Source organism: Gorilla gorilla, chromosome 9 (genome assembly GCF_029281585.2).
Source record: "Gorilla gorilla gorilla isolate KB3781 chromosome 9, NHGRI_mGorGor1-v2.1_pri, whole genome shotgun sequence".
NCBI classification, from domain to species: Eukaryota; Metazoa; Chordata; class Mammalia; order Primates; family Hominidae; genus Gorilla; species Gorilla gorilla.
Window position 1 is genome coordinate 108,654,273 of NC_073233.2, and position 24,414 is coordinate 108,678,686.

At 39.6% G+C, this 24,414-nt stretch overlaps 1 protein-coding gene across 1 annotated transcript in view; it reads left to right on the forward strand.

Moving 5' to 3' along the window:
* Nucleotides 1-24,414, forward strand: part of ARHGAP42 (Rho GTPase activating protein 42) — a 303,541-nt gene that overhangs the window by 71,742 nt on the left and 207,385 nt on the right. Inside the window, exon 2 of the mRNA XM_019037646.4 lies at nucleotides 10,950-11,045. Within this exon, the coding sequence (XP_018893191.1) occupies nucleotides 10,950-11,045 (96 nt within the window). The remainder of the gene's footprint in view (nucleotides 1-10,949; nucleotides 11,046-24,414) is intronic.

Here is a 24,414-nt window from a genome sequence, read left to right on the forward strand (position 1 = left end):
CTTCTTATCTCTAATTGCTCTCTGCCAATCTTAAAAAGGCCTTAATTTACCTCTCCTAAATACTCTGAATTCCCACATTCAGTTCTGTTTATTGACAGCTTCCTATTTTCAAGGTCCTGTGTTGGGTGCAGTAAAGGCTGGAGGGGTTCTCTGCCCTCCACACCTTGCTGTTCAGGGAGAGTTATAAGATTTAGACACAAAGAAGTATAATAATAAAAGGGATCATTGTCTAGGGTATTTCAGTAGACATACAAAAAAGGAGGTAGAGTACAATAATGCAATATTTCTCAAAGATTTCTCCTGAAGGACATCTAATACGAGAGGAGGGGAAAAGTACCCTCTCGGTAGTCTGGGGACATAGCCCAAACTGGCTGCCTCAGAGGAAATATCAGGTACAAGCTAATTCATATGAAATAGGCTTTACCCCAATATATGCATTTAAAAAATGCAAAACTGTGTAAAATTACTTGGCTTCCTTCTCCCCAATTTTCAAATAAAAGCTGTAGCCCCAGGAAGACACAATAAGAGGGTCCATAGCTTTCTGAACCTCTGACTGCATACCATAAGGCACCCAACATATGGTATCTGTAAATCAGCAGATACATTACACTGATTGGATTACCCAGGGTAATTTTAGGATTACTTAATCTAGAAAGTGGCAAGTTTTAAAGGTACGTTAATAGGACTGAAATTAACCACATGCACCATCCTTAAGTATAGCCGGGAAGCTCTTGCAGACCAGATCTTGGTGTCTTAATGTTACTGTAGCCCCTGGATGGTATGATGCAGATTTGCAGTCCTGCAGCTGTGCATACCTCTCTATTTGAAGACGTTTGAAGGTCACAGCAGAGACAAAGGGCTGTTTCTGATGTGCACAATGACTTTGTGGATGTTGAGAGAGTTAAGTTTAGATCGGTTTGTTTGGCTGGCATTTTTAGTGTGCAAAGAATAGTTTGAGAGAAAGGATTAGTCAAAAAACATAGAGGAAAGATGACATCTTTCACTAGCCTAGAAGGTAATAGCTTAGTATGTCCTTTAAAATGAAATTAAAGGCTAGGTGCAGTGGCTTACACTTGTAATCCCAGCACTTTGGGAGGCCAAGGTGGGAGGATCACTTGAGGTCAGGAGTTTGAGACTAGCCTAGCCAACATGGTGAAACCCCATCTCTACTAAAAATACAAAAAAATTAGCCAGGTGTGGTGGCGGGCTCCTGTAATCCCAGCTACTTGGGAGACTGAGGCAAGAGAATCGTGTGAACCCAGGAGGCGGAGGTTGCAGTGAGCCGAGATTGCGCCACTGCACCCCAGCCCAGGTGACAGAGCAAGACTCTGTCTCAAAAAGAAAAAAAAAAGGAAATTAAACTAGTAATGATCTAACCACAAATGTATATGACACCAAGAAGGGCAGGATGGAGAAAGGAAGTTGTAAGAGCTGGCAGTAGGAAGATATGTGACATGAAAGATAAGGTAACACCAAATGTCCTTCCAAAGTCATTATCTTGGGTGGATGGATATGTTAGGTAATAAAAGGAGAAATGGGCTGTAACTGAGGCTAACATACTGAGGCTTTCCCTTACTGTTGATAAGAGAGTAAGTTGTAAATGCTTGGCAAACAGTGGGAAGTGAGTGGTTGTACTGGGGCAGTGGTGTGGGTGGGTAGGCAGACCAGGAAGCCCAGGCAAAGCAGGCCAGGCCACCCCTGAGTTACTGGGAAGCTTAGGAAAATGAAACTCCTCTATACTGGGTAACTTAGTATTTGTAGTTAAAGCAAAAAAAAAGGTAAAGGAGATATTTCAGAAAATGTTGCTTGGGGTGCCAGCATCTAAACTTAAATGACCACTTAGGAGCGGTTTGCATAGAGATAACACAGACAGTACTTTACAAAGAGAAACAGTATTGAGGTAAAACATGGTGGCTAGAGAGAAAGTCCTCTGAAGTCAAGAGTCTGAGGAAGAGAAATCTCAAGAGACGTGGCAGAGGAATTGTTGTTGAGGCAGAAAGAGACTCTAGAGAACGACATTGTGCCACTGTTCTTTACCCACTCTTTTCAAGTTTTTCCCCCAGGGTAGGAAGATGGGTGGTTCATTTTATCCTTTGAACTTTCTATTTTTAACTTGGGTTGTAGCAAAGTGAAGTCTTTGTGGTTTTTCATTTTTAATTTTTATGGAATTTGTAGGTTTATAGAACCCGGATAAAATCTGGCCAAGTGTTGGTTCCTATTTGTTATTTTTAGGCTGAAATCTTCTGGAACTGCTTGCCAGACACATATCATTTATGGGATTACAAACTGTTTGGTCTTCATTAGAGGCCAGTGCCACTATTTATTTTCACTGAAGCTCTCTTGAAGATAGTAATTTAATACTCAGATTAAATATGTTATGCTTACAATGAAAATATTTCATATTCTGTATTTGCCATCATAATAAATAATGGTTTAGTAGTTAACATTTGTTGAGAATCAGTATTTCAAGTTTCTGTTCTATACCAGACACTGTGCTAAGCCGGTTTTATGTAATATTCATGACAGTCTTGCAAAGGATTAATATCTTCCTTTTGCACATGAGGAGCTTACGATTCAGAGGGCCTAAGTACTTGCTCTGAAACACATGGCAGTAAGTGGTGATCCCTGGATTGGCATCCATGTCTCTCTGACGCTTGTGCAGACGTAGTCTGTGACATAAAAGAATGATTGTTTCTAATCAAAGGACTTCTTTCCGGATCTGAGCACCTTCATCACATAAGACATCGAAAACAGATGCTTAACTTAATATGCCTTTCAGAAAGGTGGATGTATCCACTGCAAAGCAGGATGCAGACTCTGAATATACTTCTGCTGTAAAAATGAATGAGACTGCCTAAAGCTAGGCTAACTTGATTTACCAACTTTAAAGTGCCCAAACAACCATGTTGTTCTAGCTTGGAATATAGCACATTACTGTAGTGACGCAGGGTAGCCTGTGCTTTTTTTTGCATTTTCAGGGGAATGAAGAACAGCATCAGGGCTCCATTGTTCTCTGGTAATTCTGTCTTCAGTGGTCTCCTGTGGACATGCCCATTGCTTCATGGCAGTGTTTCTCAAGGCCTTCAAGGAAAGAGAATTCCTTGATTTCCATTTCTGTTAGTTACTCAAACTTCCTTCAGCTCAACTCTCGTTTATTGAGTGACTACTACATACCAAACTTTGTTCTGGGCACTCTTAATGAAGACTGATTTTTAATGTCAGATAACTGATATTTTCTAGGCATGTATATAAAACAGAAAATAGCAAAGATTGTGTTTTAAAACTTTGTTCAAGTAAATGTTAGGAATGTTTTTTACTGGCAAATTTTCATTGTGTTTTTCTTATACTTTGCCACACCCAGTATTCTTCTCTTCTGACTTTTCTCCATTTAACAATCTGGCCCTCATAGTTCCCTGAGAGCACACTAAAAACGTAACTGCAGTTATTAAAAAAGCAAGGCTTAGTTGATGTTTCCTTGACATATTCTGCTGTGTACATTACTCAGTACATTACTCTGCTGTGTAATGTATGTGTTTTTTATTAAGGCTTTCTGTGATATTTGTGTGCATTTTTAGTACCACGAGCTTTTCAGTAGTTTATAGTGATTTTTTTTTTTTTTTTTTTTGAGATGGAGTTTTGCTCTTGTTGCCCAGGCTAGAGTGCAATGGCATGATCTCGGCTCACCACAACCTCCGCCTCCCAGGTTCAAGCAATTCTCATGCTTCAGCCTCCCGAGTATCTGGGATTACAGGCATGTGCTACCACGCCCAGCTAATTTTTTTGTATTTTTAGTAGAGATGGGGTTTCACCATGTTGGTCAGGCTGGTCTTGAATTTCCGACCTCAGGTGATCCAACCACCTCGGCCTCCCAAAGTGCTGGGATTACGGACGTGAGCCACTATGCCCAGCTGTTTATAGTGAATTCTTAATGTTAAGAATGTTTTGCCAGTTAGTTTACATTTCTTTCTTTCACTCTTTTTCAGGTATCTGCTTTCTGTTAGGCACTAAGGGCAAAAACAGATGAATATATACCTACCTTCAAGAAGCCTAAAACCTAAGATGTTATTCAGTGTGGCATTAGAAAGTAGAGGAATGAGCATACATTTCCTTTGTCTTTTTTAAAATTTATTTATTTGAGACAGAGTCTTGCTGTGTCTCCTAGGCTGGAGTGCAGTGGCATGATCTTGACTCGCTGCAACCTCCACCCCCCGGGTTCAAGCAATTCTCCTGCCTCAGCCTCCCAAGTAGCTGGGATTACAGGTGCATGCACTACTGCGCCCAGCTAATTTTTGTATTTTTAGTAGAGATGGGGTTTCCCCATGTTGGCCAGGCTGGTCTCGAACTTCTGATTTCAGGTGATCCACCTGCCTCAGCCTCCGAAAGTGCTGGGATTACAGGCGTGAGCCACCGTGCCCGGCTCATTTGTCTTTTAACATGGTGTTTTATAATGACCATTTCATGTGCATTTGCTGGTAGATTATTCCATGCTCAGCATAGCTAGCTAGCTCTCACAGAGTCCAACACATGGAGTCTTGTTATTTTAAAATTTATATAGTAGGTAAAGGATTCGTTAAATGTTGTAAGGCTCATAGCCTTCCCAGTTCTTCTTCCTTTTCCTTCTCCTCCTCCTCCTCCTCTTCTTCTTCTTTTTTTTTTTTTTTTTTTTTTTGAGACAAGTCTCACTCTGTTACCCAGGCTACAGTATAATGGTATGATCACAGCACACTGCAACCTTGAACTCCTTTGCTCAGTGATCTTCCCACCTTAGCCTCCTGAGTAGCTAAGACCACTGGCACAAGCCACTGCACCCAGCTGATTTTAAATCATTTTTTGTAAAGTTAAGGCCTTGCTATGTTGCCCAGGTTCAATTTCAACTCCTGGCTCCAAGTGATCCTCCTGCCTCAGCCTCCCAAAGCGTTGAGATTACAGGCATGAGCCAATATGCCTAGCCCCTCCCAGTTTTAATGTCCATCATTCTTTGGGGATTAACTATGATATGCCATGAAAGAGCATCCATTTTGGGAAGCAGAAAACCTATTCCGGTTGGAGTCCAGCTCTTAGACTCCAGGCAAGTTATTACTTAACTTTTCAGAGCACTGGCCCTCATAGCTTTGTGTAAGATTTAAGTATGTAAGAACTTTGAAAAAGTAAGACATCTTGCCAACACTATTGCTGTTGTTATTGAAAGTGTACATTAAAGCTGCTTGTAAGTAGTAAAACATTGTTGTCATCATCATTATTTCTGAAAGTGAATAACTTATGTTTTACGAGTGACTGTAAAAGCCACATTAGGGGCTTGTAAGAATGTGAAAGGAAAGAAGGGAGGGTAAAAGACATCCAGGGGCTTGGAGTATTTACCCAATTTGCAGAAATTTGATGGTTTCAACAAAAGAGCTGTTGTTTACAAGGTAGGGTCTTGGATACTTGGTTAGTGTTCATAGATGGTAAAGTTTCCTACCGTTAATATACTACTTAATATAAAGTGGGTAGGTTAGGTTTACAAATCAGTGAGATAAAGGTGAAAGCATCACCAGAGAATCCCAACATAATGGGCAGTTAAAGGCAGAGATAGTGTCACGTTGAAAGGGGTCAGAAAGAGCTTTTTGGAAAAAATGAGGACTTGAGGAGGACTTGAGAGAAATCTTGAAAAAAGGCCTTTTTTTTGACAACGGAAAATGAGAGAAAAGTATGTTCTAAGTAGGTAGAGTAACAATAAAAACATAGATACAAAAGAATAGCAGGCTTGTTTCAGACAATAACCAGTACCTTAGCTTGGTATGAGTTTTTATAGATATGGTTGAGTATGTACGTGGAAGCTACCCTTTGGAAGATTCTAGACATATTGTTTCAGCCTTCCTGGTGCATTGTTACATCTTTCAAGTCCCTGTTCTTAGGGAGTCTTCTAACAACTCTACCCATACACACTCAATCCAAACTGATGTGCCTTTTTATTTGCCACCTTTATTTAAGGTCTATGTGCAAAGCAGTGTGGCGATGCGGTGAAGTGGGGATTCTGGAGCTGGCGCCCTGGGTTGAAATTTTGGTTCTGCTTTTCCTAGCTTGTGTGACCTTGGGGAGGTCACTTAACTTATCTGTGCCTCAGTTTCTTAATCTGTAAAATGGGTGTGATGGCATCTAGTTCTAGCGGCTATTGTGAGGACTAACGGGTTAATTTATATTAAATGCTTACAGAAGTATCAGGTGCTAGGTATTGTTGTTATTAATCTCTGTCAGAGAATTTATCGATTGCCCTCTGTTATGATTAATTACATGCCTCACACCCCTACCGGACTGTGCCCTTCAGGAGGGAAGGATACATTCTATTTTAACCTTTGTATTCTCATTGCTTTATTATGTCTGCCTTCTGCATGGTTGTGAAAAGATGATAATTCTGCAACACATATATCAAGACAGATTGCTCCTGTGAGTCTTCCTTAGATCCAATCCCAGAGAAGCTGGATTTTAGGAAGAACTACCTTAAACTAATGGACTGACTGGTTGTACTTGTTCTGACATATATATAGCCCACTTCCATAACTAACATTGTAAAAGCAATTCCATTAACACTTCCAAAATAAAAGGGAGACCTCAGTTCTTAAGTCTATGTGCAAGAAAAGTTTTAACTAAATATTTATTTAATTATAGGTATTTTGTATTCCTCTAATGAAATGAAGTTTTAGTGTTTCATTAGCATCATCTAATCATGGAAGCTGGAGGTTAACTCTTTCATATGAAAACACTGTTGATTAATTAAAGCCCAGTATAACTTCTTTTGAGTTATGATGTGAATGCATGTGAAGACACTCGATGCTTAACTTTCAAGTTAGGCAAATGGGAAGGAAGTGGGGTGTGTGTGTGTGTGTGTGTGGTGTGGGGGGCATGTGAAGTATCTTTACTTTGCCAACTTGCTCACCAATAAGTGAATATTGGGTAGTAATAGGGAGAGACACCCCTGTCTAAACTAGATTCTTAGATGGCATGGGATCTTTCATTTTATATTTAAGAGAAAAAGTTGACTCTTTAGTATGATATTTTAACACTCAACAACAAATTTTAAAATTTATTAGGTTTTAAAATCAAGGCCTTTCTATTATGATATGGATGAACTTTATTTAAAAGGTTTTAGAAACAGCTCTTCTGTTTTTTTGTGCTGGGTCGTGGTTTAGAAACTTTAGTTAGACAATTAGAAAAATATTGTTTCATGTGATTTTAAATTAATGGAAGATATTGGGCTTTCTCATTCAGAATTGCACAGTCAGTAGGAGATGGAGCCAAGATTAAAAGCATGAGCTGGATTCCTCATTTTAGAGATTGATCATTATTACTGCCAGAAAATATCGTAACTTCTTTACCTTGATGATTTTTTTGACCTCATCATTACTTTGGCATTAGGAAAATGAGAATAAATAGGAAGAAGATCAAGAACCCGAACACACTTGAAATTGAAAATGTGTCATATTTCAGACTTCCCCTTCATTCTTGGAATTATCATTTGAACTAGTTGAGAGCCATATTTTCTTGTATAATCCTGTCTCTCATGCTTCCAGAAGGACTGTGAAAGGATCATTCATGCATTCTTGATTCCATCAAGAGTTGAAATAGACACCCATCTCTTACCCAGAAATGCTGAACAATAATACTGTCACGGCTTGATGGCTTTGCAGTGTAGCAAGAAAAGTTGAAACTGCTATCAACAGATTGTCCTGAGCACTTTCCAAGGTTATGTAAGCTCCAAGAGTTGCCATCTTCATAACTGAAACAGAAATTTTTCTTTTTCCTTTCTTAGATATTGAACATGGACATCATCAGCATGTTCTGAGTGCTTTCTATGTGTTTGATGCTGTTCTAAGTTCTTTGTCTGTATTAACTCATTTTCTCCTTACTATAACCCTGAGAAGTGGTTCCACTTGACAGACGGGATACTGAGGTACAGAGAGGCTATGAAACTTACCCACAGTCATGACACTTAATTATTGGTAGAAGCAGAATTCTAACCCAGTTAATCTGCCTTCAGCACTCATACTCAGTAACTTGACAGAGTAGCTTATAAGTGGGCCACTGTGTTCTTGTTTGGGGATGGGGATTACTGTCGTGCATTCACAGTGATCTCTGTGCAGGGACAAAACAGATTACCTTTTTCAGTCAAGGTACGAGGCCATAGGAAGTCAAGAACAGTCTGGGAAGAAATGGGAGGTTGTGTCATGAGTTCCCTAGGACAGAGCTTCCAAATAGGCTCATCTAGGTTTGAGGGAAGTTCAGAAGAACGCTTGGTGGTGGCGAGGAGGGGAGAGAAAGAAGGATATCCATCGAAGGGTTCCCAAGCATCTTGATCTGCCCTTGTATCCCCAGTCTCAACTCTGCTGTAGGAATTACATTTAGGGCTTCAAATCCAGCAGAACATGAGGCCTTTATTTTACACTACATATACAGATAAAGGGGTGTTAAATGGAATGGTTTTCCTAAGTCTCAGGGAGAGCACCCAGAATTAAAAATGAAGCTGTCTAATGTATGTTTAAAAAGAAAAGCCTGTCTGAAATTTGAAGTCGGTGGTCTACAGAATTGTCATTGGTGAGTGTGTTGGTAGATCCTTGGCTGACAGTGGTACAAAATGTGACCTTCGTGTTTGGAGACCTATTCAATCTTGAGTGCCCACGTTGATAGGTACTTGGACTTGGGGTTTCATGAATGTCGGGGCTGCCACAATAAGTCCTGGGGTTATGTCTAGGCATAGGACCACAATTTTATTTTTGTGGTCCTATGCCACAATATTTTGACATTTGTAAAAAAGGTAAGGAAGACTTTATTCAGGACTATCACAACAGGTGTAAAGACTATGTCAGTAGATGAGAGAGATCTGGCTCAACTCTAAATACAACAAGAGCAAGTGGGAATTTATTGCCAAGGAACAGGATGTGGGGCATTGGGTGGATGGAAAATGACTAAGAAGAGACATCGACGGTAGTAGGATTCTTGCTGAAGAAAGGTGGGGGATGAGGAATTTGAACAGAAATTGAGGGTAGGGGATTCTTTCTAGACTGACTTAGTAGAATCCTTGCTAAAACTAGGCTCTGCAGGCCCAGCAAGGGACAAGGTGGAGGCCTAGTCAAGAAGAGGGCTTAAAGGAGCCTGACTAAAATTTGGCCAAGGAGGGAGAATTTATCAGTTCCTATTGCTTGATTAAATGTAAGGACTCAGATGTTAGACTTGAACCCATGCAAGAGACACTGTTAAATGAAGTGTAGAGTGAATTCCAGAAAATTCTATTTTCTTATTGATGTAGACATCTGTGGCTGGGTTGACATAAATGATCAGAGTAGCTCTGAGAGATGGGATCTTTAAAATTTTCCTGATGCTGCACTGTGGAGTTGATTTACTTTTATTTATTAGACTTAAATAGGGTTTATTAAGTGCCAGGCACAGTTCTAAACCCTTTGCAAATATTAACTCATATAATCCTCAAAACAATTCTATAAGGTGGTTATACCATCTTCCCATTTTATATATAATTATGCATTGTTTAACAACAAGAACACATTTTGAGAAAAACGTCCTCAGGCTGTTTTGTCATTGTACAAACATAATAGAGTATACTTACACAAGCCTAGATGGTATAGCCTACTACACACCTTGTCTGTATGGTGAAGTAGGCTATCCCACCTAGGCTACAAACCTTTACAGCATGTTACTGTACTGAGTACTGTAGGCAGTTGTAACACAGTGGTAAGTATGTATATCTAAATATATCCACACATGGAAGAGGTACAGTAAAAATACAGTATAAAAGATTTTTAAAAAGAGGCACCTGTGTAGGGCAGCTACAGTATAGTCTAATGTAACTACTGTGGTGTATGTTTTTATGTGGTGCTTGACTGTGTGAGGAAACAAAGGCCCAGAGGAGTTAAATAATTTGTCCAAGGTCACATAGCAAGTAAGTGGTGGGGCTTGGATTTCCACCCAGGCAGCCTGGCTCCAGAGTCTGCATTCTTAATCACTCGGTTAGGTTGCATCCTGGGCTGTTGACTCCCGGGGATTTACTTCTTATTATTCTGGGCTTTTCTTTTTCAACCCATAAATAAAGAATTCTTTTTCTGGGTTTAGTCAGACTCTGGGCCTTGTTCAGACTGAAGTCAGGATTGCAGAGTATGTTTAACTTGAGTCTCAAAGTTATTTGTAAACAGCCTTTCAGGTCATCTTTTACCTTCTTGAAGAAAATCAGTAGTTTATTGGTAAAAACACATTTTCTACTTTTTCCACAGTTTGTGCAGAATATTATTGGTGACTCTTTCTAATCAACTGTTGGCTTTTTTCCCGTCACCAGCAAGCTCAGTAGCATTCCTTCTTTTTTTTTTTAAGAAAAAATGCTCCAGTAGCTGAACAATGAGAACATATGGCCACGGGGAGGGGAACAACATACACTGGGGCCTGTTTGGCCAGGGGGAGGTGTAGGGGGATGGAGGGCATCAGGAAAAATAGCTTAATGCCTGCTGGGCTTAATACCTAGGTGATGGGTTGATAGGTGCAGCAAACCACTATAACACACGTTTACCTATGTAACAAAACTGCACATCCTGGCTGTGTATCCTGGAACTTGAAATAAAATAAAATAAAAATGCTCCATTTATGGTGAGTGAGTGGTAGTTCCTTGATAAAGGCTTTGGTAAACTGACTTCCAGATAATACACATCTGCCACCAAAACTCTCTTAAAGCAGTAAATCTCCACTGTGTAGATCAGACCAGATCCATTTTCAGTATTTATAGTGTCTTTAAATTTTGGTTAAATTAGTCAAACTGGTATTTTAAGGGATTCTGGTTAAATTAGTTAAACTGGTATTAAAGGATTCTGGTTCATATAATACAAAATCAAAGTTATATAATGTTACATTTGGAAACTCATTCGGATTCAGTGGAATCTCACCTTATGGATTTTTTGCTTAACTTTTACTTGCAGATCTGTCTATGGCAGTGCAGAAATTTTCCCAGTCATTGCAAGATTTCCAGTTTGAATGTATTGGTGATGCTGAAACAGATGATGAAATTAGTATTGGTAAGTACTACTGTTTTAGAAAGTTCTATTTCTAATATTTATTTTACTGAAATCAAATAGACACACACCTAAATAATAAACATCTAAAATATTTTCTGACTTTGACAATACTATAAGGGTGATTTTAGGTTTCTATGGAAGAAATTTTTTTTTTTTTGGAGACAGAGTCTCGCTCTGTCGCCCAGGCTGGAGTGCAGTGGCGTAATCTTGACTCACTGCAACCTCTGCCTCCCGGGTTCAAGTGGTTCTCCTGTCTCAGCCTCTGAGTAGCTGGGATTACAGGCATCTGCCACCATGCCCAGCTAATTTTTGTATTTTTAGTAGAGACAGGATTTCACCATTTTGGTCAGCCTGGTCTCGAACTCCTGACCTCAGGTGATCCACCTGCCTCGACCTCCCAAAGTGTTGGGATTACTGGCGTGACCCACCGCGCTTGGCCTAAAGAAAATATTATAAATTGTTTTTAAATCGAAGCTCTGTGTTTGTTTGTTGTTTCCATAAGGAAATGACTTAATCATTCTATAACTCAGGTCAGCCGAGCTTTGAATTATTTGTTCAAACAAATATATATTAGGTATCTACTATTAAATATACCAGGCACTGGTTTAAAAAATTATCTTCCTTTTTTTTTTCTTAATACTGGTTTCTTTTTTAATGTGAATATTTGTTTTTAAAGAAAACAAATCAGCCATGATTCCCTAAACCAGTGTTGTTGCAGATGCAGAACGTTACTGCGGATCAGGAGACTTGAACCCTAATCTGACGTTGCCTCAGTAATTTGGCAATGTGTCCCTGGGGAAACCATACTCCTTTCTGAATCAGAAGGATTCATCTCCCATAAAATGAAGAGGTCGTGTTATATGAACTCTGAAGTTTTATCTATATCTGACTTTTTATTGTTTGAAGGTCTGATTCTTATAACTCCCTCCACCCCCACCTTTTAAAGACCTCTACATTTTCCAGATTATAGATGTGTGGTCCCTTTGTAGGCTGGATTAGAGATATGTCATATAATGAAAAGAGTATATAAAATATGTATGTATATTTTAGAGGATATTACTAAGTGTACCCTACTTCTGGGTATAAAAATACAATACTACAAACACTTAAGAACAGTGATCAGTGATTCCCCAACTTTAATGTCTGTAGGAAACATCTGGAATTTTTTTTTTTTTTTTTGAGACAGAGTCTTGCTCTGTCGCCCAGGCTGGAGTGCAGTGGCACGATCTCGGCTCACTGCACCCTCCGCTTCCCATGTTCAAGCAATTCTCCTGCCTCAGCCTCCCAAGTAGCTGGGACTACAGGCACCCGCCACCATGCCTGGCTAATTTTTTTTCATATTTTTAGTAGAGACGGGGTTTCACTATGTTGGCCAGGTGGTCTTGAACTCCTGACCTTGTGATCCACCCGCCTTGCCCTCCCAAAGTGCTAGGATTACAGACGTAAGCCACTGCGCCCGGCTGGAAATCTTAATTGCAGGTCTTGGGTTGCGTGTAAGATTCACATTTCTAATAGATTTGAAGGTGATGTCCACGCTGCTAGTCCATGGACCACGCTCTGAGAAGCAGGGATTTGTAATCCCCTTCATACCTCTCCACAATCACATTCCTCTTCTTCCTCTGCCCTTTCTTTTTCTTGTATAGTTCTACCAGTTATGTCTGTATTTCTAGACGGTATATTTTATTAGCTTTGACTACCTAAGTAGCAAGTCTTAGCACAGACCTCGCTGTGAAACAAAAGGGCAATGTTACCCCCACAAAAAGAAGGCTCTCAGGAGAAGCTAAGCTGAATGAGTTTCAGCTTCGTTGTGTGGCTTTAGCTTGCCTGCATTCACAAGAGCTCCTTTTGGAGAAATCGCTGGGCAGGGTACAGAGTCCTTAGACAAGCTGTCTCTGCATGTGGAATTTACATGATGCATACATCATTGTGATCATATTCGCAGTCTTTCTGAGCAGGTATATGCCAAGTGGTCACTCTCTTTGCTTGCCTTTTTAGAAGTGTTAGTTAATTTGAGGGGAGGGTGTAGTGGCTCGTCTTCTTTGGCCCTCAGTTTTGTGATGAAAGATGGTCCAGCCATGCCTGTCACTTGCCTGAGGTATAGTTAAAATGCCTCCAGGAATAAGGGAGAGCCCTCCCACATGCATGACTTCTTCCTCCTCACAGCAGAGCTGGGGAAGGGCAGCATTAGGGATCATGCACTGCCAACATTTGGAACAATAGTGATCATTTTGCTTGTCATTTCTTGACATTTGTGTTATAAACGTCTGGTCCTCAACATATGCTTTGTAGTATACACTTAGCCAGGTAAAAGCCTAGATTATATTACTAAAATACAAATAGCATTATTACTTAGAAAAGCTATACCCACATATTTACATAACAGTTATTTTCACTTAGTTGTTTATTTATTTTGAGACAGAGTCTTGCTCTGTCACCTAGGCTGGAGTGCAGTGGCATGATCTCGGCTCACTGCAACCACCGCCTCCTGGGTTTCAGTGATTCTCATGCCTCAGCCTCCTGAGTAACTGGGATTATAGGCGTATGCCACCATGCCCAGCTAATTTTTGTATTTTTAGTAGAGATGGGGTTTCCCCATGTTGGCCAAGTTGGTCTCAAACTCCTGACCTCAGGTGATCCACCTGCCTCAGCCTCCCAAAGTGCTGGGATTACAGGTGTGAACCACCATGCCCAGCCTTCACTTAGTTATATTAAGCTATAAATTCCATGAAGGCAGAAGCCAGATTTTTTTCTTTTTCAACCCTTTTAGCCTTAGCGCTTGACCCAGATCCTAATAGTAGACCCTCAGATAAATTGTTCACTAAATGACATAATTTTCCTTATAAACTTTAATATTTTTCACTTATGTACATATTTTTCTAATACAGTGATATATATAATTTGGTATTTTTTTCTTTGGAAAGAGGATTATAGCAAATACTCCTGAGTTTCCACAGATGATATAATTTTAATGGCTTCATGAGTTTATTTCATCAGGTTCATATACATGAATTTATGAAATAGTCCCTATAGTATGTTCAGGTTACTTCTGGTTGACCCTTTACCTGTTATTGTTAAGAGTACAGAAAACATCTTTCTGTATGTTTCCATTTCCATTAAGCTTCTTACTTAAAAGACGTCTTGAAGTCTTTTATATGTAGTAACTGCAGACGTAGGGTTTTTAATCACTATGCTACGCAGCCTTCTAGGCAGATGTTAGGTAATTTCCCCAAGTTGTAGTGAACTTGATATCTCAACAGTGGTTTGTTTGACTCTTTTCACTTTGGCTAATTGAACATTGTTGTGCAGCTGTTGCAGATTAGATTCGAGAGGTGTGAATTGATCAGTAGGTGAAGGCTTACAAGCAATGATTATTACATTAAATTTTAATGCTATATGGGCTTTGTGAAGTTAAATCTCAGGTTGGAGATCAGGAGATGAGGAATCTACACAAGCAGATGTAATGTTGCTTGCTAATTTTAAATCGGGAGACTTATTTAACCCCTTTGCACTCGGAATCTGATTTAAATAGCAATGCTATTAGGGAAACTTAGAGCAAAATGACTTACAAGTATAAAATATTTCTGGAACAACGCCTGTAAAAATATAGATATGTTTCAATATCCTATTCAACACTTTTTACCCTTTACCTGAGCTCCCACATATACTCTAAACAGTTAAAAATAAATTATGTAGATAATAAAGAAGTAGTAGGAGGAGGCTCTGAAGAATCATTGCTGACCTGGAAGATTATGAGATTATATCAAGCTGTTCTACAAAGGACAACAAACTGGAAAATGTATCCCTGGGACTAACGTGTGTGTCTGGAGTGGGTGGAGCATAAGGATCACGCTTATCCACCTTCATTGGCTTCAGTTCTACGTGGGACGGTACAGCGTTTTCACTGTCTTTACCTTGTTGAAGCCTGAGTTCCAACGACTTCTTTATTGCTCTGATTTAATGAAAGAGGAATGAGGTAGGGACAGCTGTGACTCTGAGCAGCGAGCAATAGCCCCACAACACTCTCAGCTGGAGTAGGCTTGAGACCTACTGATGACATAGCCACAAAATACTGTGACTTACGAAGAAGCTCAACTTTTGTATGTGGGTCATGTCAGTGCAAAATGACTTGAAAAGTAAGACATCGGCAGGCTTTCTGTGTGTAAGGTGGTGGTGGGAATGGTTAGGAAGGGAAGAGGAAGATGAATAAAGATGTCTGCTTTCATTGCGCTTACAGTGGAAGAGGATAAAAAAAGGTTTTGGGCAAAATAAGGAAGAGAAGGTGGTGTTACTCTATCAGTATAATTGCCTAATTATGAAAGTTGTTCTGGGAGTGTGTTTGATGTGTAGGCCCATGTCTGGCCTGTACATCTGTCCCTACGCTTCACTGGCTCCCTCTGCCTCCACCCTTTTGGCCTGTGCTTGCTGGGTTTTTTGTTTTGTTTTGTTTTGTGCCAGTGACACAGTGCTGGCTTGGAAGGAGGCAAAATGGGATTCGTTGTTCGAGACCCAGTGGGGAATTCCTGTGGCTCAGAGAGCAGGTCAGGACTGAAGTTCCAAGCAGGGCAGTGTCCTGCACTTTTTTTTTTTAGCACCTCCCTTTTCATTGAAGAGCATCAAGAGGCCATTGCCCTCCCTTCTCTAAGGATAAATGAGCTGCAGGTGAGCTTTGGCCTGTTCCCTTTCATCTGCTCAGTGCAGTGCTGGGTGAGTGGGAAGTGGCCTATTGAGTCCATCCACATAACTTCCCACAGCTGCACTAACTGCCCACTTTTTATTTGGCTTTGGATTTTTGAACTGAGTAAGGAAGACATTGAGTTAGGAGTACAGTGCTGGACATGTGGGGCTCAGAAATTGGTGATGGTGGGGAGAAGAGTGACTATAAACCAGTATAAGATAGATTGAAGCTTCCTCTCATATATATTTATAGGGGTAGACCAAATACAAAAGGTACCATCATTTAACTATAATTACACAAGTAATATGTATATAAATACAAAAACAATACCCATTGCATCAGTCCTGGAGCACACTCTTGCATGGGAATTGATAACGTTCCAACATGAGTTATTTGCCCAGCCTTAAAACCTTACTGATAGGAAATAAAAGGTTATTTGTGCAGAAATTAAAATCATATTCGTTTGAAAACACTGTTTATGTGGGTTAGTTCAAACGGCTGGATGTCCAAAGATACTACTATGAATCTGCCTATGAGATGGGTTGTTTAGCTGCATTGATTTAGCACATTAGTGTATAGGATAATAAAAGACTTTAATTCTGAGCACATCACTTGAGAATTTTTAACCACACCAAAGCTGGAGTATGCAAGTTACTCTATTTTGTTTTTGTATTAAGTACTTATAATTTGAAATCATTTTAAATCAAAGATTAAAAATGAGAAGACCTCTAGGTTTTAAAAAAATGTAGACATTGTGGCCGGGTACGGTGGCTCACGCTTGTAATCCCAGCACTTTGGGAGGCCGAGGCGGGCGGATCACCTGAGGTTGGGAGTTCGAGACCAGCCTGACCAACATGGTGAAAGCCCATCTCTACTCAAAATACAAAATTAGCCAGGAGTGGTGGTGAATGCCTGTAATCCCAGCTACTTGGGAATCTGAGGCAGGAGAATAGCTTGAACCTGGGAGGGGGTTGTTGTGGTGAGCTGAGATCGCGCCATTGCACTCCAGCCTGGGCAACAAGAGCAAAACTCCGTTTCAAAAAAAGAAAAGTTAGATATTGTTAGTCAAACTGAACTAGTGCCAATAAAAATGTTAGTCATTAATATGAGGCAAAGTTTATTCATTCTATGTAATCTTGGAAACCATTGGAAAGTCCGGTTGCGATTGTGCGTAAACAGCTTGGTTAGTGATGTTGTGTGATGACCTATACTCTCAGGAAAGTCTTGAACAGTATGAGCTTTGGACTCAAGAGATTAAACATTTACCAAGAAGGAGAGTCACTTTGCTAGTAAATATTTTTGGTGGAGACTTCATTCCTTTGGACACACCTAAACAGAAAATTCCTGTGGTAGTGACAGGCAATACACTACCATTTGTCAACTAAGGTAATAGCTCCAAATTAGGAGTGGAGAAATGAGTCAGTCAGTTAGGTAGTTTGGATCAAACTATATTTTTTAACAATCCCCCAGCTATTTCTGGCATAACTAGTGTATTGCTGGTCCCTTGTTTACTCCATTTTGAATGCAGATATGCAGATATAGTAACAAGGATAGTGCCTAATAGTTAGCATCGGCCGGGTACAGTGGCTCACTCCTGTAATCCCAGCACTAGCACTTTAGGAGGCCTAGGCAGGCAGATCACCTCAGGTCAGGAGTTCAAGACCAGCCTGTTCAACATGGTGAAACCCCATCTCTTCTAAAAATACAAAAATGAGCTGGGCATGATGGCACGTGCCTGTAATCCCAGCTACTCGGGAAGCTGAGGCAGGAGAACCACTTGAACCCGGGAGGTGGAGGTTGCAGTGAGCTCAGATTGCACCACTGCACTCCAGCCTGGGCAACAAAGTGAACACTGTCTCAAAAAAAAAAAAACAAAAAAAAAAACAACGCGAAGAGCATGTCGCATTGTGAAAAAGAAGCTGTTGTATGGAAATGCTTGTACGAATCGTACATGTACTGATTGATGGATGAGAGCTCGAACATGAACCAAGTTTTGTGTACAGCATTGGCTGAGGTGCCCTGACATTTTTACTTCTTGTTCTGTCTTTAGGAGAATGTGTTGAAAGGTGAAGGTATAGCAAGTTAAAATAGTGGCAGTTCAAGTCACAGGGGCTTTACTATGTCTTCCTGTGTTGGCAGTGCTTTGCCAAGGTGCAAATATTTATTGTTTGATTACCTCTCTGAGGCTGGGTGTGCATCAGTGGGTTACTGTGGTGAGGTGACTCACCTTGATCTGTAGATAGAAGCCTGAGAGTGATCTTGGATACCTGATCTGAGGGTGTCAAGAAGAATTTTTTCAAGGGAGTGGTTGGAAAATCTCATTCAGTTTCTTTGTCAGAAGAGTGACTGTAAAAAGGCATAAAATTTTTACTTACTTTGAAGATGTGTCTGTTAGGTCAAATGGAAAGGTAATATTTGATTCTGTTTCCCAAATGAGAAATAAGAATATAGTCTAGGGTGGAAAGTATGGGAAACAATTTACTTTTTGTATTTGGAAAGGATTCCTCTGTAGTGTAGAAACACTTTGAGAGATAATAGCCTTTGTTTCAGGTTAAAAATCATAACTGCCATAATAAATGCAGAAAATGCATTGAAAAGATCATTTATAATTTTTCTTAAAAAAAGGACCGATTTTCTTTTTTGACTTAAACGAATTCAATGATTAAATTATTGAAAATGCTTCTGTGAAAATTTTCTTCAGAATTTGGTCATGAGTACAAATATGCATTTTTACAGTTTACTCAATATTTGTCTAGTGGTATTGTGATACGAAAGGTAGAACTGGGCGGGGTGTGATAGTTCACACCTATAATCCTAGTGCTTGCAGAAGCCATGGCGGGAGGAATGCTTGAGACCAGGAGTCCCAGACCGTCCTGGATGAGGCCCCAGTTCTATAAAAAGTAAAAATTTAGCCAGGCATGGTGGCATGCACCTATAGACCTAGCTACTCAGGAGGCTGAGGCCGCAGGATCCCTTGAGCCCAGAAGCTGAGGTTACATTAAACTGTGATCACACCACTGTACTGCAGCCTGGGTAACATGTTGAGACCCTGTCTCTTAAGAAAAAAAAAAAAAGAAACGGTGAAGTTGTTTGTAGCCATGAGATTCTTCTTGGGCATTTTTAGGAAAAATTTCTAAACCAAAGGCAATGCCATTATCAACCACAGCTGAACTCTTCTAAAAGAGACCTGTGATATTTTATTAAATTTGAGGAAGTAAACTACCTTCTCATTTGCTGAATCAAAAAAAAATATCCATCATTCTTTACAGACCCTCATTACAACACTTAAATGTGGTTATATAAATCAGGAAGTCGTGTATTAAAGTGGAACATTTCTAAATGCCTAAATTGTTTATACAAATAACATTTTCTTTTTAACTCTGCAGAGGAAGCATATTTTACTTTTTAATAGCTCTCAGTTGGACAATTGTATTATTGTTTTCCTGTTTTTTTTTTAAACCACCCTTATTTTTGTACCCACACAGAAACCACCCACAATTAATGATGGAAGCAGCTGGGAAAGTTGCACATTTCAGGTGGTGTTCCTCTCTTAAAAAAAACACGCTGCTTGAGAGAGATGCTTTTATCATATTAGCCGTGTATTTTGAAGCACTTTATTTGACTTAATTTGAAATTCAGAAGCTTAGGTGTTTCATATTTCAGGCTTTGAGTTAAAAAACAACCTGAAAACTTGTCATGTCACAAGCCTGGAAAGAAATTTATTTTTTAACCGATTGATAGACATTAATCCCCTAAAACCTCATTCTTTTTTTGTGACTTTGTTCTTCCCAACAAAAAATAGCCCAGTCTTTTGTACAGAGGGCTCACTTGCTTATCACTTGTAGCAAATTATATGCTCTTTGAGGTCTGAAAGTTTTACTCATATTCCTATTCCTTCGTAGTACTTTAGAGCTTTATTTGTAGCAAAGATTTAATATTTGTAGAGTGAACAACCACAGCTGTAAAAGCTATTAAACTTTTACAGAAATGAATCACTTTAGGGTAAATAGAATTTTAGAGCCTTATATTAACAATAATATATATACTGTCTGGGTGCGGTGGCTCACGCCTGTAATCCCAGCACTTTGGGAGGCCAAGGTGGGTGGATCACCTGAGGTCAGGAGTTCGAGACCAGCCTGACCAACATGGAGAAACCTCATCTCTACTAAAAATACAAAATTAGCTGGGCTTGTGGCACATGCCTGTAATCCCAGCTACTCGGGAGGCTGAGGGAGGAGAATTGCTTGAACCTGGGAGGCAGAGGTTGCAGTGAGCCAAGATTGCACCGTTGCACTCTAGCTTGGGCAACAAGAGCAAAACTGTGTCTCAAAAAAAAAAAATCTATATATATATATACACACACACATATATATACACGTATATATACACGTATATACGTGTATATATATGTACTTATTTGAATATATCTACTATGGTTCTTTTCAGTATGCTAATCTAAATTTTCAGAGGGTAATGCGTCATAAATTTACACACATGCACACACATATGTAATTTTTACATGTACTTTAGAATCATTTAGAACAAGTTTTTGGCTGGGTGCGGTGGCTCACATCTGTAATCCCAGCACTTTGGGAGGCTGAGGCAGGTGTATTACCTGAAGTCAGGAGTTCGAGACCTGCCTTGCCAACATGGTGAAACCCTGTCTCTACTAAAAATAGAAAATTTGGCCAGGCATGGTGGCACGTGCCTGTTGTCTCAGCTACTCGGGAGGCTGAGGCGGGAGAATTGCTTGAACCTGGGAGTCAGAGGTTGCAGTGATCCAAGATTGCACCACTGCACTCTAGCCTGGGGGACAGAGTGAGACTCCATCTCAAAAATTAAAAAAAAAAAAAAGTTTTAAAAATATTTATAAATATTAAAATAAATTTTAAACCAGAGTTAAACATTTATTCTTTTTGCATTTATTCAATATTTATTGACTACCTGTTATGTGACAAGAACTGTGCTTGTGAAAAAGGTGGTCCAAATTTTGCCCTCATGGAGTGTACAAACTAAAGGATAAGGTGGTAAACCCCTCTTTTAAAATAACATGACTTTAAAAAAGGCTTATTTCAGGGAGGTGGATAGAGAGTCAAGGAGAGCTTTTATCTATGGTTAGTAAAAAATTATCTCAACAAAATAATTAGTGTAATAAATGCTATGACCTATGCTAATTTGGGATGCAGAAATATATACTTGATCCTAATTATTTGCAAGTTTTATATTTGTGAATTAACATATTCTAAAATGTATTGGTAACCCCAAAAGCAATATTGCTGGTGCATTTGTGGATATGGGCAGAACAGTGATGAAGTTGGTCCACCTGACCCACCCAGGATCCACTCTAAGAAGAATGGTGGAGCATTATTGAAGACTAATAATACGATAGGTTTTTTGCTCTTCTGTAAGAGCGACATTGTTAAAGCCGAAGGCCGATGGGGATTAGAGTCAGAAACCGGCTTTGTAGCTTTCTCTTGCCTCTCTTTTGAACTTGTCTGTGCCTGCATTTCCTGGTTATACAACTCATTTATTCAGTAAATACTCAAGTATCAACCAGATCTAAGCCACAATGGGTGGCATAAGTAGTTTAAATTTTTTTTGGAGGACACCAACATTAAACAACCAATGACGTGAAGTCACAATTGTTTTGAATGGTGTAAAAACAAAGCTAATTATGCTAAGAGAACATAGTCAAGATAGACTAGGCATTGTTGGGTGCCTATTGGTTAACATCAGACCCTAGAAAAATAAGTGATGGCCCTTGTGGGTGTTATGTGCACAGCTTGCACTTTTGTTAATTGGAAAGAGTTCAATAGTAATAGATCATTTCTCAAAGTTCAGCCCACTGGCCCTGTTTTTTTGGTGTTTTCCTAGTTTTCTTTGTGGAGTTTCTCTAACTTATGTTGAATATATTGTAATATAAATTCACCAGCTTTAAAATAGCCTTTGAGGATGGTATTGTACAATAGGTGTTTTCTTGGTGTGGAGTAGTTTACCTCTTTCTCTCTGGGAGCTGCATTTCTATAGTTCTAGGATCTTTCTCTTTCTTTATGTACATGTGAGGGTGGGGAGGAACAACATGAGCTGTTTTTTTTTTTCTGAATGATCGGAAAATGCTACTTCTGACTTAGAAATGTTGGCTTGGTTTCCCAAATCACAAATTTAGTATAGTGGAGTAGAAGGAGACTTTGGTGAACATGGGAGATAATGCTGATGTTTTCCTTCAGACCCAGAGGTGAAATGATTTTCTGAAGTCACATGGGTACTAGAACCTTGATAACTGGCTCTTAGGTTGTCAACTTTGACTTTGAGGTTACTTGTTCATTCACTCAATAAATACTTACCAAGCACCGAGAATTTGTCAGGTACCATGTTAGGTGCTGAAGATACATCATTGTGCAAAACAGAAATAAATCCTCACCCCAAGGGGGTTTGTATTCTTGTCAGAGGAATTAAATGATAAAACAGTTAAGTTCACTATATATTAAACTACGAGAAGTGCTACAAAGAGTCACGATTATTCAGATTTTTTTCTGTAATAGTTTTAATATACAGATATCTGTAATTTTAAGATGTTGGTGTTACAACAAACTGCCTGTGAAGTGAAGCTTGGTTTATTCTCCATTAATCAAATTTATATGATCCCACAGATATTGACCTAATTCTGGATTTGAAACCATTTGGTGCAAAAGGAGTAACTGACCTCTGAGGCACACTGGCTGCACCAGCACGAGATTTTTTTTTTTTTTTTTTAATGCATTTAGAGCATTGGACAATTTTCCCAATTCTCTATTTGTCCTCCCGCCCTGGATCATTGGAGTTCTTTTCCTGCTTAGGCATACTTAGTCTGATTGTACACTTGAGTTTTCATTACCTTGATATATGTGATATTGAAGAAAACCAGGATGTGATATCCTCTTAGCTGGAGTGTAAGGATTGAGAACCAGAGAATATTATAGAAGACTTTGCTATGTAGTCTGGAGTTTAATTTGCAGGTTCTCAAAAAACACTCAAGGCCTTTAACTGCAGTTGCGCTTTAGGAGGTTTCTTCTAGCATCCATATATGTGGTTCATTATAACATGGAAGTCTTTGCTAGTTCACAGTGAGTCAGAGATTACATGCATCACAAAATCCTTTATGCATCAAGAGAACACTTTTTAAAATGTGAATGAAATAATAAAAATATAATTTCAATTTTGACATAAAATGTTTGGACCAGAAAGGCAATAGCCTTGGAAATTGTATCTGTTAGAAGTGAGTTAGGAGGCAGAATATAGACAATCAGAAATTAATGGAACTAATTGGCAAAAAAGTGAGGACAAACATATGAGCAAGGAAGAAGACATTTGGGGATGAAAAGGAAGCAGAGTACAGAGGGAGAAATTTGAAAACAAGAATAGAGTTGAATCACAGGCCTAAGAAGTAAAAGAAATGTTTGCCTTGGATAGTTATCTAGGAATAGGAGGCTTAAAAAAAAGAGGTGAATTTGGAGTAATTTCTTTGTTAAGGGTAGAATTCAGGATAGTTGGTGAGTCGTGATTCAGGGGGCAGTGGAGAGAAGAGCTTTGGTGTCATGCTTGATTTTTGGGACTCGGAGATAACATCTCAGTGCTGAGAGTACTATTTCTGCCATTGAAATACACATGAACTTCAAGTAAGGAAGTAAAGATAATCCTTACAGATCTTATTGAAATATACACTTTCCTACTTAAATAGTTTAAATCTTTAATTCCTCACACAAAGCATGCATTTTATTTCCCAAAATCAAGAGCTGCCAGACTGCCTAGCATCACAATCAACTGTGGGGAGCCTTAGAAATTTGATTTCTGGGCTCTACCCCAGGCCTGAACTAAGGCAAACTCCCCAGGGTGATGGCCGTAAGATCCTTTAATTTTATGGAGATCCTTGGTGTCTCATGCAGCCTGTGGAAAATCACTGCTTTAAACACTAGTCTTGGCTGGTCATGGTGGCTCACGACTGTAATCCCAGCCCTGTGGGAGGCTGAGGCGGGTGGATTGCTTGAGCCCAGGAGTTCGAGACCAGCCTGGGGAATATGGGGAAACTCCATCTCTACTAAAAATACAAAAATTATTTGGGCATGTTGGTGTGCACCTGTAGTCCCAGCTACTTGAGAGGCTGAGGTGGGAGGATCACCTTAGCCCAGAAGGCAGAGGCTGCAGTGAGCTGAGATCACACCACTGCACTCCAGCCTGGGCAACAGAGTGAGACTCTGTCTCAAAACAAAACAAAACAAAAAATCAACAGTAGACTTGTGGTATACGCAGAAGAAGGCACAGTGGGAAGGTGGTACTGTTTTAGTCTATTCCTGCAGTGTGCCTTTTGAATGGCCAGATCCCTGATTCCCAGTGTCATGCCAGTGCAGCCACGAAAGCTGTAAGGGCCACTTGTTTGTAGGGAAACCTGGTCATTTCTTGCCACTTTGTCCTTCACAGCCTGAGAATAAGTTTTGTTTTAAGTGTCTGTCTTTAGAATAAGAGATGATTTTCATGAGCCAGTGCCAATGCTGTGCAAATTTCCCAGGGATGAAAAAGAAAACAGCTTTCAAATCAAAATGATATACAAGGTGTGACTTACTTAGTTCATGCTGATGTGGACTTTGGATTCCCTAAACTTCTCTACCAATAATGAGTGTCTTCTGAGTGCAAAGAACCTCCTGGTTCATGCAAACATGA